Below are 17,328 nucleotides of genomic sequence, written 5' to 3'. Positions count from 1 at the left end.
CTATGAGATTTTTTTAGTTCTGATTTCATGATTTAACAAAGTTTCACATATATAGGGCCTGGTCTAGATAAAATATGGCATAAGATTCACCTTTTGTTTTCTGATAGAACTCATGGTGGCTAAAGACGTAGATGTGATATTCTACATACAGTGGAATCCTGTTATAATGTGATAATTAGGGTCCAAACAGAATTGGATTGTGTTAATATCGGGGTCGTGTTAATGCGGGGTTTTACAGTATTTTACTTTTTTCAGAGAATAACTCGTTGGCACATATACATGTATTCATGTCTAATGAATATGATGAATAGGATATGAACACCATTTACTAACGTGCTGCCATGGCATACAGTTCATCTATAATGTATGTAATTCCATTGAAAAATTGCACACAGATTTACAATATTCAGTAAAAAATTTCCCAGATTATTGTGTCTGAATTCAGCATCTAATATACAGCATGAGCAGAGTATCAACACCATTTACTTGCCGTCAGATATCGTATCGTCGGGGCTTGCAATTAATCCATAATATATGTAATTCCATTGCAAAAATTGCATACATATTTAAACTATTCAATAATTTTGTCACACATCATTATGTGTCTGAATTCAATGGGAAAAATTAACAGCAACATTAGGTTAAGAAAGACAAAGCACATCTATGGTTCATTACGTTTCAGGGTCTATGAACGGTGTCTGTACAAACTTAATACTGCTAAAATGTTCTCATATGCATTTCCGTTTACATTTATCCATTGCAAATTTCCAATAATTAACGCTTGTACACCTATTCGTTTGAATCACTAAAGGAAGAATAATTAATAATCAACACATGCTTTCAGCGTGCATATAACTTTTACTTCGGATTTTGTGAATATTGAAAGATACATATGAAAACTAATATACTAATCATTGTGCAAAGTGCAGAAAACAACTCGAGTTTGTGAACTTGCTTTTCCATAACAGTAAAATATTTTTTAAAAAAAAATAGGGAATTAATAATGAGTGCATAAACAAACACCATCCCCATGTAAAACCAGAAAACTAAGTGCAGTTGTCCTACAATGGTCACAAGTCACTTTTATATAATAAAAAATTCAGTTGAATGCATGTACAATTTCATACCCTTTCAATTTCCAGCTAATAAAGCGGACATTATTTACTGGTCAACTGATTGTGTCTAATAGGACCACCAAGCCCAACAAACATGTTGGCCACTTTTGTTTTCGATGTTTATTAAATTATGGTAATCTTTTATAAACCACCGCGTCTGCTGCTTGGTTTTGCATGCAGTTAAAAAAGTAACACATTGTTGGCAATTGTTTGAGCAACAATTGTATACTGAATTAATTGAAGACAATCATAAAGACAACTTACTTGCTTTACTCATGGACCAGTAATAATTAACATTTCCGATAATGTTTATTTTGGCATAACACTGGTGATATTGTTAAATTTCAGAAGCTACGCCATGATTGTATTATATTAAAATTCATATGCAAACTCTTCCTCAATATGATAATAAACGTTTTACACACTATTTCTCGTACTTAAAAAAAATAATTCCAGGTACGAGAAAAATACACAGGTATTTAAAATTTCAGGAACCACGCCACGATCATATTAAATTTAAATTCATACACGATCTCGTCCCCATAATGATAATAAATTTTTTACACACTATTTCCTGTACTTTGAAAAAAAAAATATATATTTTTCTTGTGTGAATGAATATATAAAATTTCGGCAGCCACACCACGACCATGTTACATCTGAACTCGCATTATAGTGGGGTTGCACTGTATATGTAAAAAAGAAATGATAACTTTTTTTACATGATCTGTTTCCTTGAATTACTTCAGGTCAGGTGTCCGGAAACCATTTGAAGTGTGTTGACTCAAGACCTGCCAGCAGGTTTGACACTCTTGTGGAACTTGCTTCCTCGGAGGCTCGGCAGCTAGAGAGTGCCCAAAATAACCTAAACAGCGGAGGAGAATTGAGAAATCTGAACAGGGGACCTAAAACTCCTCCTGGATCTCCATTAAACTCCCCTCCAGGCTCACCCGAAAGATCAAGTTCAGGAAAAAGTAGATCTCATTCGTCAAGTAGAAGCTCCAGTTGTGATTCTTTACATAGCAGAAGTTCTTCACGTAGTCAGAGCAGCAGTTCCTCAAGTTCAGACTCTAGCTATGGAAGTGGCAGGAGAAAGAAGTTAGTAAAGAAAGCATCGTCTTCCAAACCAATGCCCCAGAAACCATCTATTCAGTCATCTGCACAACAGAACTTTCTTGTGAGCTGTGTGAATCAAATGCAAAAAGTAAACAGGGTTCACTCAGATGGGAATATAAGAAACCTAAGCCCAACTGTTCCACATGGTTACACGAGTATCACTAATCCAATCTCATTGAGTGGAACGGTGAAACACCAGCTTCAGAGTAATGTGAATATGGTAAACAATGCAAGTCTATGTGGTGGTGGTGTGCGATTTATTACTGCAAACTTAAATCCACAAGCTGCCACTGCTGCCATGACAACCCCACAGCCAGGCGCTGTGCCTCTACAAATGGCCATTCTACCTCAGACTGCAAATGGCACAACAGGCTTTCAGATACTCACCATCAATAACTCAGGGCTCAACTTTCAACACAGCAGCTCCACTAGGTCTATCAGTAACATACATGGCCTGCCCCTAGGCATGACTGTTAACACTACTCAGGGAGTCCCCACTTCAGCACAGAAAAAGACAGTTCCATCAACAATAGCTCAAGCCCAGGTCTCTTCTATGAGTAATGGACCTAAATTAAACACAGTTGATAATCCAAGCAATATCACAATTCAGACTTTTAATGTTGTATCTAGTGGAGCTACAGTATTTCCTGACCTTTCAAAACCTCCCAACATTGCAATCAGTTCCCCTGTTCAGACAGGGCTTCCATTGTATCCACCTCTTTCATCACGGAGCAGTACAATTCAGCTTCCCCCTCCAAGTGCTATTGGGTCAACAGGGACAGTTGTGCCACTCACATTGAGCAGCCAAAAACAACTGCAGCCACCACAAACACCAGCAAGAAGCAGCCAGTCACACCCATCACCACAGCAGGACAACGTACCTCGCATGGCTCAGTATAGCACCTCTCTCATATCTAGCCCAGTAAGTGTTTCCAATATGATCGGAAATTCAATAGGGCTCAGGAGTCAAATGTCTAGTCCTAGAGCATTAGGAAGGGGGCAGACTGTTTTAAATCAAACAGCCTTACCAAATCCAAATGGTGGAGGTCCTGTACATGAACAACATACTACACTTCAGAATAGTGGTCCAGGTTTCAGCCAGTTTCCACAGCAATCACCCTCCATGACAACAATGCTAGGACTCCAGAATGGTGCACGCCTTAACCTGTATGGGGACCATAGTGGAATAAGGCCCGGTATAGGAGCATTTCAGTCAGGTAATGCTATCAATATTGACTTATTGATTTTTAGCCCTAATTTTCATCTCTTTGGAATACACTCATTTATTTTGTTTATTTCTGCATTCAAAAATGAATTATTTGACATTGGCAAACTTGCAGTCTGTTTAGTCAAAAATTTTGTACTCAAATTTCGATAGTCACTTAATTTTAGTTTGTAATCAATATTCATTTATCATGGAATTTTCACAGTTGACAGACATGACTATGTTAGGGGTAGTCGATGACAGTAATTTAGAAATTTCTGGTTTTGCCACACACAAAAAAACTTTTCATTTTTTTTTAAAGAGTCAGTAATGATTTCATTTATAGTAGAGCTTAAGGGGACGTGTATACAGTAATCGTGTGGAATAAACGTTGAGTAGAGAACAACATTTACCTGTATTGTATGATTTTCTTTAATAGTGCTGTCAACTGAATCTGTTGATAACATAATAATAATAATAAATATAATAATGGTATTCAGGGCTTGATATTTGTTCAGAAACCAAGTTTGAAACGTGAATCTCTATACAGAGGTCACCTGTTTAGAAATGCCAGTTTGTCTTCATAGGTGGCTGCTATTGACAGGTTGGGCTGTATATACCTAATGGACTCAAGCAGGATACAAGTCCATGGGTCGTTAATCAGACCTGCCAACCCTTACAATTTTGCCATAAATCTTAAGAAAATTACCCTTAAAATATGGACTTGGGCATGCAAGCAAAAACTATTGGGAAATGATCATTGCCAAAAAATCTGGATAATCAGTTGATCAGTGTTTGATTTGAATCTGGGTTTCATATTAGAATTAGTGAAATTAGTATGGGAACCAGATTAACTTTATAGCAGCACCCCAGACACTTTATTTAAGCTGCACTTATTTGTTCATGCGTCTATATGATCAAACTGTTGATTATATAATTTATATTTAAAAAATGGCATCCAGAAAGCAATACATGTTTAAGACGAAAGGGAAAATAAGTCTCTATAAAGGTGTTAATAATCAACGCAGAAGAATAAACATGAATGTTCAGATTCCTTTGAATAAAATCTGGAAAGGATACAATTACATTTATTTGACATATATGCCAAATTGAGTATGTCTTGTGACAGGAGATATAATTGCCATCATCATGTGAAATGGAAAAAGAATTTACAAGAATTATGACAAGTTGAGATATAGCAACAAGCCATTGAGTTTGGAACTAAAGTTTGTGCAACTGTACTAGTGGTAAATAAAGTCTACGTGTACTTTACAAACATTCACTTGAACATTGTTTATCCACCCTGTTTCAAACTTTTAATTACATTTTCCAGCTGTACAATAGCAGTTATTGATATTTTGTTACAACTTACTGAAAACTGGCCAATCTTGCAGGAAAAAATCAACTGCCTTACTGAAATGGACTCATCAGGTTTGGCAGGTCTGGATTAATCAGTCTGAAACCCCTGAGCTTAACCTGGCTCCATCAGTAAACCTTGATAAAACAGTTTAGTGGGGTGTAAATGAGTTGCAGCTCCATGAGCAAGAGTGGAGAATCATCAATACACTTTGTACATAGTATATATATATATATATCATTCTTATGGGTGCAGTGGCATCATTGTTATCATCAGTAGTAATGATTCATAATTTATAACAAAACCATTTATGGGTGCAATGGCATCATTGTTATCATCAGTAGTAATGATTCATAATTTATAACAAAACCATTTATGTACAGAACCTTTCTGGAAGGAAAGACTGATTTCAGTATTGTGAGGTAATTTATTTCAGACTAGTACAGCATAAGAAAATGTTTTATTTTGATAGGTTGGAATATGAGATAGTTACTACGAGGGAATGATATCGGATTAAAAGTGCAATGAAACTTTTGTGTAGTACACCAGCATCTGACAGAAGAACGTGCTGAGGGTCCAATGTACAAACAGACGAGGAGTAACTTTTTTTCAGACCTAAGTAAAGATCTTTTATCCAGCCCAGATCATAACACCAGCCTGAGAGATTAATTGCACAAAATAACCATCCTGATCCAGTTGAAATACTCCTACAACCTCCTGCAGTATCGTTTTTTTCATCCCTAGAAGCATAGCATTTGTATAGATCATCCTTGTGTATGTGTTAGTCAAGAAATATATTTGGCTCTGCAACTTGAAGACCTTTTTACATGCTTCTGTGTATGTGTTTGTGTAGTGTTTTAAGAAATGAATTGTTGGTTTATGAGGTAGTCTGTAATAATTATGGTGAAGATATCAGTGCATCATTTCAATAGACATATCTATTTATATACATGTAAATTAAAGTTTATACACACCATTGTAAAGGTCCATTAGTGTATTCATAATGGCAAAACATTCTGCATATTTGGAGTGAAATTGCATAATTTAATGTTATGAGACATGAATATTTGATGTATTTAGTATACACTTTTTGTGATTGCATTCATTCATACACATATATCTCTGCTCATTTTTATGTTGTAGAAAAAACATCATTGATTGGGATTCTGTATGTACTCACTTATAAGTGATGTTCCACTGCAAACAATAAAGACCCAGACATGCCATTGCATAATACACTGACAGATCAAGTTCTTTGTTTGTTCTACTGATTATTCCCAACAGACTGCATAGAGCCAGATGAGCTGGTGCATTATGTAATGGCAGATCTAGGTTTGCGCAGTTTTGCAGTTGGATTCAACTTATAAGCAAGTACATATGGTCATTTTCCCAGTGTTCAATAAGGCAGCAGCTTTGATATTGTTAACGTGTGGCTTTCAGCTGAGCTCTTTAGCTTAGAAAGAAAAGGCTCATTTTTATTCATACAGGTCACACATGTTGTATGAAACAAAATGAATTGTCTCTTTGACCTATATTTAGTCTGTATTTATAGAGTTACCCCAGTATAAATATCCATGTAAAGGCCGACACTTTTGGTTGCATATTAAATCAATGTTACAGATAGTGCCATGTGGCCATTATATAATTTGTTGTAGACAAGTTAACTTGATTTAATTTGAGATTTAAAACCATTATAGGATAAAAGAAAATGACTTTCTTAATTTTAGGTCGTTGAGTAGCAAGCCATGGTTACTGTAAAACTTCATTGTACTTGAATGTGAGGAAAAACATCCAGTTGCATTATTTTTTGTATTGAATTTGCTTTGACGCCATTTGTTTGTTGTTGTTGTTTGAATTTTATTGAGATGTAGAACATGTAGATGATAACGTTAGTTGCAGTTTTTGTAATATTAAATGGCAGTTTTTATAAACTCATTGTGCATGGTTCTTCAAAATGAAAGTTTATAGTGCAGTAAAGTAATTACAAAGTTTGTAGTAAAGTTTTCAGTTTTAAGGTCTTTGTTAAGGTTGGAAAGTGATTTTGTAAGTGCTATCCAATAAGTCAGGGGTGGACAACCCATGGTCCACGAGTTGGATCTGGCCCATGAATATGTTCTGTCCAGCCCTTAGGGCAGCTTAAAACAACACAGAAAGTGGGCCCGTGAACAGTAATTATATTAAAGAAATTAACGTTTGCAGCCCTTGTGTGGTCTTAGAAAATGCAATCTGGCCCTTGGCCGAAAAAGGTTGTGCACCCCTGCAATAAGTTACAGATGCTCTATCAATCTTAACTTCAGTATGAAAGAAGGATCTCGCTATATACCTGGAATGAAAATGCCCCTCTTCCTACTTTCCATTTTTGTTCAAGATCCTTTGTTGAACGTTTCTTGTGTTTCCATATTTTTACTAAATTATTAAACACAGGTTTATACTTTTTGACATTTACTTTTGCATCATTGGATAAACAACCATTATAATTTAATTGCTGGATTAGACCTATACCAGAAAAAATGGAACAATAAATTGCTTAGATATGTAAATTTTAAAAATCCAGTAGATAAAATGAAAAAGAAGTAGTTATTCAACAAGTATGTAAATGTTTCTATTATGCTCCCACCATATCTGTGCACCAGTCAGAATGTTACTTTGTCCATTCCATCATGTCTTGTCACATCACAGTATGTCTTGTTATGACCTGTCATTTGTAAATTTTGTTTAAAGACTTTAATGAATGGAAACAAGACTTCGGTGTTATGTTTTGCATTAAAAAGACCTAGATCATGCTCGGTTCTGTCGATTTTCCAACAGCTTGCCAGTTATGGCCCCTGTTTGATATAGCACACTGCCCATAAATTGCATCATATTGGCAGGGCAACCCTGAGGTTTGGACAAACTTTGAAAGTGGTACTTTTGTCAATTTTCCTAAGATATTCCCATTTTTCTTGTAATTGTGTTGGCAAACTAGTTATATAATCTTGTCCCTGTCATAAGCCCATAGTTTTTCTTGAAAGGTAAATTAAATTTGTGTGTGTGTGTGTGTATATTGGACTTCATCAACTAATGTGGAGCATACATATTGTGTCATTAAATACAATGACTCTTTCAGAAGGGTACAATTTGTACAACAAATCAACCCCACACCTGTAATGAGATTGACTAGCAGTTTTGGGGCTGATCTTGTCTATTCACTAAAACCTGTAAAATTCTGCAGATAATTTTGTTTGCACACATTAGAATACATTTTATACATTTAGCTGTATTTCCCATGGCTGTTGAACTACCAGATCAAATCCTGTTTGGCACCTTGTAAATTCACATGGAATAACACAACCCTGTCCTGTGCTCATTTTGAATTTTGTGCTAGATATGGCTGTTACGAAATCCAGAGAAATATCTAAACTGGGCACAGGTGTGTTATTGAAGATATGCATGAAGCAGAATTGCACATTTTAATAAACATGTGACATCAGAAACACATATCATCCATTATTATCAGCACATGGGGGCAGATACTTCAAACTAGGGTACAGTGACAACCTTCAGTTAGAATTGCTACAAGTGATAAAGAACAAGTAGTAAATTTGTAAAGTAGATACTTGAATGTGGTTTTTAATCCTGTGACCTTGTTTATCATTGAGAAATCTGCATTGCAGTAACAAATATCAGAGCCTGAATAGAAAAATCTGCTCGTCTAATGCAACCTGATTACAGATGGATTGATCTACATAAGAGGGCAGGCTTTTATGGAAAAGACCATTTAATGCAAGATTAGGTTAGAATTCTTGCTGTTTGTAGATTTTTTAATTTCTGCATATATGTTTTGAATAGAGATGCTGCATTGTATGACAGTAAAACAGTGATCAAAAGAAGTAATTTTGAATGAAATAATGTCAGAGTTTGTGTGGTGCACAACTTTTGTCATGCTGGAAGTTGGCTGAGTTGTAAACAGGTTCCTCTCTTTTACACATACTACTTGGTAGAAATTATTAGTGTTATAATTTAATATTCTTAAATGGATGAAAAGTATGTAGTGGAAATAATTGATAATGAATGGCATGAATTAAAAAATTATTTTTTTAAATGTGTCTCCATGAGAATTTGTAACAAAAAAGGACTAATAAAAGCCTGACTAGCAAATGAACTGGATCATAGCCATATTATACCATATATACTTTCTTATAAGTCAAATCCAACTGCACAGACCCAGATCTGCCAGTGCACTGAGTGATGTCATATCAGGGTATGTGTTTCTTGCTAGGACTCGACTTGAAAGTGAGTAAATACAGTACTGTATTCAATGGAATACCACACTGTACACTTTGAAATTATAAGAACTTGAATTTCTTGAGAACTGGCCTCGCTGCACATCTTTATATTACATGTATGGTGTATAGTTGAGAATCACTTTGCAAGTATGTTAATTGTCTGCACATGTATATTAAGATATTTAAACCAAACAGCCATGGAACCTGTGGCATTTTTATATTTTACAGAATCAAGTAACCAAAAACAAATGATTAAAACAGTTTGAAGAAGATTAAAAAATGAGAAGCTAAGAATAAAAGACCAAGATCCCAAATGAGAGCCTAATTTGATAATCTGACTTAATGTTTTATTCTATATTTTGAGCTAGTCTGAATACACCAAATAATGTGGAAAGTTTAAAATACCTGTATAAAATTTACAAGGTTCCAACTTCATTTTTTAATGGTCTTTTAAATAATTGAATTTCTGGTTTAAAAAAACAAAATACAAGCCTCTCTTGGAATAAATGTTCTTTTGAATTAACCAGTGATGTAATAAAAGTGTCCCCATCACATGTATGCACATCCATACACATCTCTGGATGAATATTATTTTCATCACTGGCAAATGTTCCACTCTTGAGTTTCTTTGTCTATCCCAGTATGGGCATGCCCTTTATAACCTGCAGTCCATTAGACTGATTTAACCCACGTCTAATTGGTAATGATATATCCAGCATGCATGGTGATTGATTCTGATTGTGATGATGGATTTTAGTTCTCTCCCACCAGGCATGCCAAGATAGAACCATGCACATAGAAATAGCTATTTTTATGCAGATTTTGACCAAAACTAGGGTTGTGCACTTATTATAGTGTGCATGAGTATTACAGTGAATATGGTACAAGTTATATGTGATTGTGAATCCATTCATGAACAGGAAATGACTATTTGTCAGTCACTTTTTCTAAGCAAAACAGGGAACATCAAATCTGTGCTGTCCATATGTCTGTCACACTTTCCCTTCCACTTTACAAATACAGAATCATTTCGGATGAATGAGACTTGGTATGTTTGTACGTCATCACTAGACTGAGTGTCATGTACCACGCTGGGGGTCCTATATTCAAGGTTAAGGTCATGGCTGAATATTTGGTGTTTTCCATCACCTTTCCACTTTCCATCATTTGGTGTTTTCCATCACCTTTCCACTTTCCATCATTTGGTGTTTTCCATCACCTTTCCACTTTATAACTTTAAAGCTGTTTGAGAGTATATGAAGGAATTTTCTACGCATGTACACCACTTGGTGCATTGTGTATTACATTTTTTGTTTTCCATCACTTTTGCTGGTTCTTTGTAGCCTTAATGTATTGGTGTTCGTGTACATTATTGAAGACATATTGCATAAGATTGCTTATCGTCAAGGTCACAGCTTAATATTTTTTCCATCGCCCTTTCCCTTCTGATGTGTAACTTGGGAGTAGTTTAAGATTAGGTGAGAAAACTTGATGTACATTTACATCATTACTAGAATGTGTGACATGTTGGGACTCCTGTCATTACTAGAATGTGTGACATATTGGGACTCCTGTACATTTACGTCATTACTAGAATGTGTGACATGTTGGGACTCCTGTACATTTACATCATTACTAGAATGTGTGACATATTGGGACTCCTGTACATTTACATCATTACTAGAATGTGTGACATGTGCCATATTGGGACTCCTGTACATTTACATCATTACTAGAATGTGTGACATGTTGGGACTCCTGTACATTTACATCATTACTAGAATGTGTGACATGTTGGGACTCCTGTCATCATGGTCAAGATCACACCGCTGTATTGTTTTCCATCTCGATTTCTTGTCAAGTCTACAACTTTTGATCTGTTTGAGAATAAGAGATACAACTTGTTATATAGATATCATCATTTAAATGTGCATTGTGTGCCACATATTCAGCATCATTTTCCTAGTCTTCCATGTTCAGTTTTTCTCAACTTGTCCTTTCTGCTCTGTGATTATGGAGCCATTTGAGATGTAGGGATGAGACTTTATATAACTGTATATCATCACTAAAAAGCGTCGTAAACCACATTGAGAGTCCCATTTTCACAGCCCAGGTCACAAGTCATGGTTCAAGTTTCAGTCACATTTGCCCTTCTGGTTTAAAGCTTAACAGCTGAACATGATAGGTGGTTGAAACTAGGTTACATGTAATTAGATATGTTGCATTTAATGTTTGAGGTCTTATCCCAAAGGTCAGGGTCGCATGACAGTATTTTATAGTCTCCTTTCTGACTGCTTTATATGAAAAGTTACTTGAGGTGGATTGCATGTTTGAGGTCTTATCCCAAAGGTCAGGGTAACAGGACAGTATTTTATAGTCTCCTTTCTGACTGCTTTATATGAAAAGTTACTTGAGGTGGATTGCATGTTTGAGGTCTTATCCCAAAGGTCAGGGTCGCATGACAGTATTTTATAGTCTCCTTTCTGACTGCTTTATATGAAAAGTTACTTGAGGTGGATTGCATGTTTGAGGTCTTATCCCAAAGGTCAGGGTAACAGGACAGTATTTTATAGTCTCCTTTCTGACTGCTTTATATGAAAAGTTACTTGAGGTGGATTGCATGTTTGAGGTCTTATCCCAAAGGTCAGGGTAACAGGACAGTATTTTATAGTCTCCTTTCTGACTGCTTTATATGAAAAGTTACTTGAGGTGGATTGCATGTTTGAGGTCTTATCCCAAAGGTCAGGGTAACAGGACAGTATTTTATAGTCTCCTTTCTGACTGCTTTATATGAAAAGTTACTTGAGGTGGATTGCATGTTTGAGGTCTTATCCCAAAGGTCAGGGTAACAGGACAGTATTTTATAGTCTCCTTTCTGACTGCTTTATATGAAAAGTTACTTGAGGTGAATTGCATGTTTGAGGTCTTATCCCAAAGATCAGGGTAACAGGACAGTATTTTATAGTCTCCTTTCTGACTGCTTTATATGAAAAGTTACTTGAGGTGGATTGCATGTTTGAGGTCTTATCCCAAAGGTCAGGGTCACATGACAGTATTTTATAGTTTCTTTTCATACTGCTTTATTTGAAAAGTTACTTGTATTATTTCACAAATTTCACATTTGTCTGCAAATCCTGTGGCTGACGTATATGAATTAAATAAATTGAAATAGTATAATTTTGGACCATCTGGTTTCATTCCACTTGAACAATTACCCAAGAGTCAGAACTTGTATAATGTGTCTGCTTGATATGGCTGCATAGGAACCCCAATGGAGGGATACAGAATGTTGTTATCTTACAAATGATTTCCAGATAGACGAATAATCTAAAAACATGGGTCATTTTTGACTACTCTGAAGTTTTGGAAGGGTTAAGAGTTACAGGCAGCTGGATGGATAGACAGACTAAGAATATCGCCACTTCCGATATGTGGGATAATGATTGATCTGTTGTGTTGTTTGGGGTTGAAGAAACCTGTCAGTCAAAGGAACAATGATAACTATATTTGTATGTTCATTTATTATGATTGTATCGTTGTTTATGCCATGTTGTAAATTTAAAATTTCCCATAATGATTCTGTCCAGATTCCATCCAATTTTGCACAATCATACTTGCAATTGAAAATTGACTTGTACGTTTGTTTACAAATGAGATTAACCATTCCAAGTCATTGAAACATCGGAATATCTCAGGAACGAGTTGGTGTGATATACAATATCGTATAAGTCATTTAAAGATATACATATTATTTTGTAACCAGAATTTTTATAATGGTTAAATGAACTGGTGTTTCTAGAAAAATATATGAAGAGTAATGAAATAAAATTCCATCTCAGGAAGTACCATCTTGTGAATGAATGGTAACTTGTGTACTTGTACATATATACATACATGCAGTTTTGTTGCCAGTTGTGTGATGATTATATATCCTAGTCATGTAGTACACCTAATTTTCTGCACAGTTTTTATTTATTGTGCCATGTAACATCCATTTGTTTTATGTGTATCTGTACTTCTGTGATTTTTGACATTAAAATACTAAAATCCACTTTTTTTTTAAATGCAGAAAATATACAGACTACTGTTTATGATCTTAAGGAAAATGAGGTCAGAGCATACCACTTTTTTCAGGTGCATAGTTTTGCCCCTAAATGTGGCTGAAATGATTTTGTATTAAATACCTGCTTTAATCCATACAAGTCCATCAAGTAGATGAACACTCGCTGGTGCTCCAGGTAAATCCAAGAGCATAAAAAGTATTGTAATGGCCTATTGCATGAACTTTATAGACCCAGTATTTGGCACTTCAGGGTGGACGCAGTTGACTTGAAATCTTGAGAAAACAAAGCATAAACCCAGATTTACTAGTATATCATGCAACAGCTGTTTGCTTTATATCATATTTCTTCCATGATAAACCCTCAGGTTCTGCCTTTTAAATGTGATGAAAATGGGAATGTGCTTGTTACGGGACAAGGCTGGATTTAATGATGATTCATCCTCACTGCATTTCTTTGCATGACTGGTAACCCAAGTCAGTTCAATATATTATGTATGTATTTATTGCCGTTTTATACACAAGTTGAATATTTCCTCGTATAACTTTTTTAATGGTGATAGCCTTACTGTGCTGGTGTTTCTTAAAACCCACAGTTTGTGAAACGCAGGTTGAGGATCGCCCGCAAGTAAAAGATAGGGCTACACAAATGTATTTTCAGACATTAAGACAAAACAGGCATCATTTTTAGTTGTATCTATATTATTTGTCCAGATAATAAAACAAGTTAGTAAAATGCCAGTTAATTTCTTTTATATAACAAAAAAATAATGTAACTGGTTATAGATAAGAAAGAAGAACTTTGGGATTCAAACCTAATACCCGAGACACATTGTCATTCATTAAATCAAATGAGCCAATCCAACACGGGGATAAGTGTGAAAAATGTAATCTTCATTTAAGATTTGTAATTTTACAATCAGTTTTTTTGGGTCTTCAAATTAATGTTTATACTGAAATTTATCTTAAGAAAATATACGTTTTTCATAAAATGTTTCAAATTAAAATAATGTAGAGATGGTCGCATGGACTGATAAATACTGTTTTAAGCTCCTGTATGAAAATGAAATTGAACAAAACAATTTATATGAAACTTTAATTGTGCTCATGTGAACGCTGGAATTAACATTTTGAGTGCATATTTGATAATTCTGAAAATTATTTTTTCAAATTGTTTTAAAATGTGGTTAAAAGCAGGCAAATTAAGTTCAGCTTTGTCCATTGCGATAATTTTGTTGTTTCTGAAGGCATTTATCTCTCTGAAAATCTGTAGCATGCCATCTGCTCTCTGTTACTAGGAATATTTAGTATTTGTAATAATAGGCACCTTTGTTTATTTACCTCAATGGGCCTGTTGGCCCTGGAAAAACCAGTCTAGATACATAAAGGGACATAACTCAATTTTCAATCCTTGGAGGAAATGATTAGAATTGGAGTGCTCATCTCCTTTGGAAGCTGACAGCTGTTTGTGTAGTGCTTCAGCAGAATCATTTCAGTGAAAAATGTTGAAAAAAGTATTTGCTTGAATATTTTCTGCCAACATGGTTTATGAATTTTTTAAAATCAACTCTATGTTTATAAGTCATAAAACATTTAAAATATTTGATTGTCTTTAGAAGGATATTGGTATTTGCATGTGATTTTCACTATCTAACAGTTAATATTCATTCCTTTGACCCTGCTTAATGTGCCATGTTAACTTAATCCACCAATTTTTAAGAATGTTCAATACATTGAGAAAGTGGGGGTGTATCATTAACCATGTGCTTATCTGAGAAATACACATTTTTATGAATAATGTCGAGACTTTCCATCTATTATACTCGACATCATTATTTATTAATTTGTCTATATTTGATATGATGTGTATGCAAGTATACAGGCTCCTCCCAGGCCACACATTTTTGGTTGAAATTCAGAGCTGAATAGAATAAATGATTTTGTTTTAAAATTGTGTTGTATGTTGAAATTCTGATTCTAAATTTATTACATTGACAACTTTGATTTGATTGAATGATTAACTTAAAATCGTAAGGAAAATGGATTTATTATGAATGAAAGTGTGCAGGCAAATTCTGTTTCTAGCTTAATATACAGTATCCTGAAAGAATTTTGTTTTGACCCAAAATAGAAAATGAACTATGCCATCTGTCTACTTGTTTCATGAACCAGCAAATTTGCTGGGGTTATGTATTTGTTGACACTTAAAATTGACTTGTGTTTGCATGCAATTGTTTTTACATTCTGGTGGTTGATGTACATCTATATATTACATTTGCATTCAGTGAGTAATGTTCTGGACATATATGTTTTTTCCCTCCCTTTGGAAATCTTTTGAACTCAAATTGAATCCTCTTTTTTTCGAATGAATTAACAGAAGCAGTATGTTGGCTGCTATTTTCACAATGAAAATTTGTATTGGTATCTATTTGTAATTACATAAGTTGGCATACGGATATTACAGTTAATTTTGTAACCATATTATGGGCCTTTGATCAGCCTTCACACATACTTCATTTTGATGTTCAAAAAAATTAATAGTTGGACTTTAAATGTGCTGGGTCTGTTAAGATAGACATACATAACATTTTTCCACCAAAAAATGTGATTTTTGTTGAGCCCACTATGGTAATATTTTGTACATATCATTCCATCCACAACCTTGATTAGGCCAATTGTAAAATGTTCTTTGATTAGGTTCGGTTTTAAAAGTTGTCTTTTTTTAAATTTGTTGCTAAATAAAAAGGCAGACTAGATGGTCTCTTGTTTGCATTTTTTTCTTTAATGTTTCCTGTTAATTTTTTCTCATTTCTGATAAGGTGGAAGAAAGCTATGACACCAAAGTAAAGCACAAAGTGCATTTTCAACATAAATCACATTTTGTTTAGGACCTGCTTTTACTGATGTTATCAGTCTTATGTTGATTTTAGGGTAATATCTTTCAGTACAAAACCCTTAAATAACCTTGAACTGCAATGACCTATAGACCTTCATTTTAGGGTAATATCTTTCAGTACAAAACCCTTAAATAACCTTGAACTGCAGTGACCTATAGACCTTCATTTTAGGGTAATATCTTTCAGTACAAAACCCTTAACTAACCTTGAACTGCAATGATCTATAGACCTTCATTTTCAAGAACACAGAGTCCAATGATTGAGTATTTTTTTTTCATTATTTAAATTTATAGTTTAACAGCATGCAAAATGTGCTGTCTGCACACATTGTAGTGCCATACTGTAATATTTGCTCCATGTCTTTATTAATTAAGTCTTGGCTTATAATAAATACAATTTTACTAAGCCTTTGTAATTTTTTGTTATGAGAGGGTTTTCTTTGTACTTTTTCTGTTATGAGAGGGTTTGTTGAATATTTTGAACATGTGAATTGATAAATTAGACACCTTTGTTAGCTTGGTGCAAGTGTTTTCCCATGTCATACATGTATATTTTAGTTATTTATTATTTGCTGCTCATATTTTTAGCACAACCATAATATACAAGTGATGATTGACTGTATGAACTCCCACAAAAATAAATTTGACAGTTTTATTTATGAGAAATGTTTTTTGTTTCTTTCTCTTTGTTGTGTTTGACTATATATACATGCAAATGCACTACAGTTTTAGACTTTTCCATTTTAATACTGCTGGAAGTTATTTTTCTCATGGGATGAACAGTATAGAAATATGGGTTGTTTGTTTATTTATTGTCCCCTTCAACATAAAGTAAGGAACATTATTTTAGATTTGTTCAGCTTTCCATTGATCTGTTAATTCATCCCACTATCATTGCCACGCAATAGATTCATTAAATAATGGATTGCAGACAAATTTGGTTTGAAGCATAATTTTTAGACCTTTCATGAATTCATTGTGAATCTTCCATGTCATCACTTGGCGGAGTTAATACCCCTGATTGTCACACCCATCCATTTTCTTTTCCACATACCAACTCCTTTAACACATTAACCCCTGGCGACGAGTTTACATGGCAGGAGGTAGTAGCCTACTGCCGAGCTCTGTGGCGTCAAGGTCATGTATGATGCACTAAAGTGGGTGGTATTTATTGAAAGGTAGACAGATGTAGCTCTACAATGATACCAAATAATCTGGAATTTCTAATTGCACTACAAAATACAAAGGAAAAAACCTCATTTTTTGGACCCAATTTTTTTTTTCTACCCAAAATTCGCCCATGGTCGGATTCTGA

General features: G+C 34.6%; 1 protein-coding gene across 5 annotated transcripts in view; it reads left to right on the top strand.

Moving 5' to 3' along the window:
- Nucleotides 1-16,679, top strand: part of LOC149806446 (uncharacterized) — an 84,019-nt gene extending 67,340 nt beyond the window's left edge. For all 5 annotated transcript variants that reach the window (XM_089953424.1, XM_089953414.1, XM_089953394.1 and 2 more), the window contains 2 exons: nt 1,865-3,448; nt 5,265-16,679. In XM_089953424.1, the coding sequence (XP_089809550.1) occupies nt 1,865-3,448; nt 5,265-5,281 (1,601 nt within the window). In that variant the 3' untranslated portion in view covers nt 5,282-16,679. The remainder of the gene's footprint in view (nt 1-1,864; nt 3,449-5,264) is intronic.
- The last annotated feature ends 649 nt before the right edge of the window (nt 16,680-17,328 follow it).

Source organism: Sinohyriopsis cumingii, chromosome 1 (assembly GCF_028554795.1).
Source record: "Sinohyriopsis cumingii isolate HCF-2022 chromosome 1, ASM2855479v2, whole genome shotgun sequence".
NCBI classification, from domain to species: Eukaryota; Metazoa; Mollusca; class Bivalvia; order Unionida; family Unionidae; genus Sinohyriopsis; species Sinohyriopsis cumingii.
The sequence above is the reverse complement of the archived record's forward strand: the minus strand, read 5'-3'. Positions and strand labels throughout refer to the sequence as shown.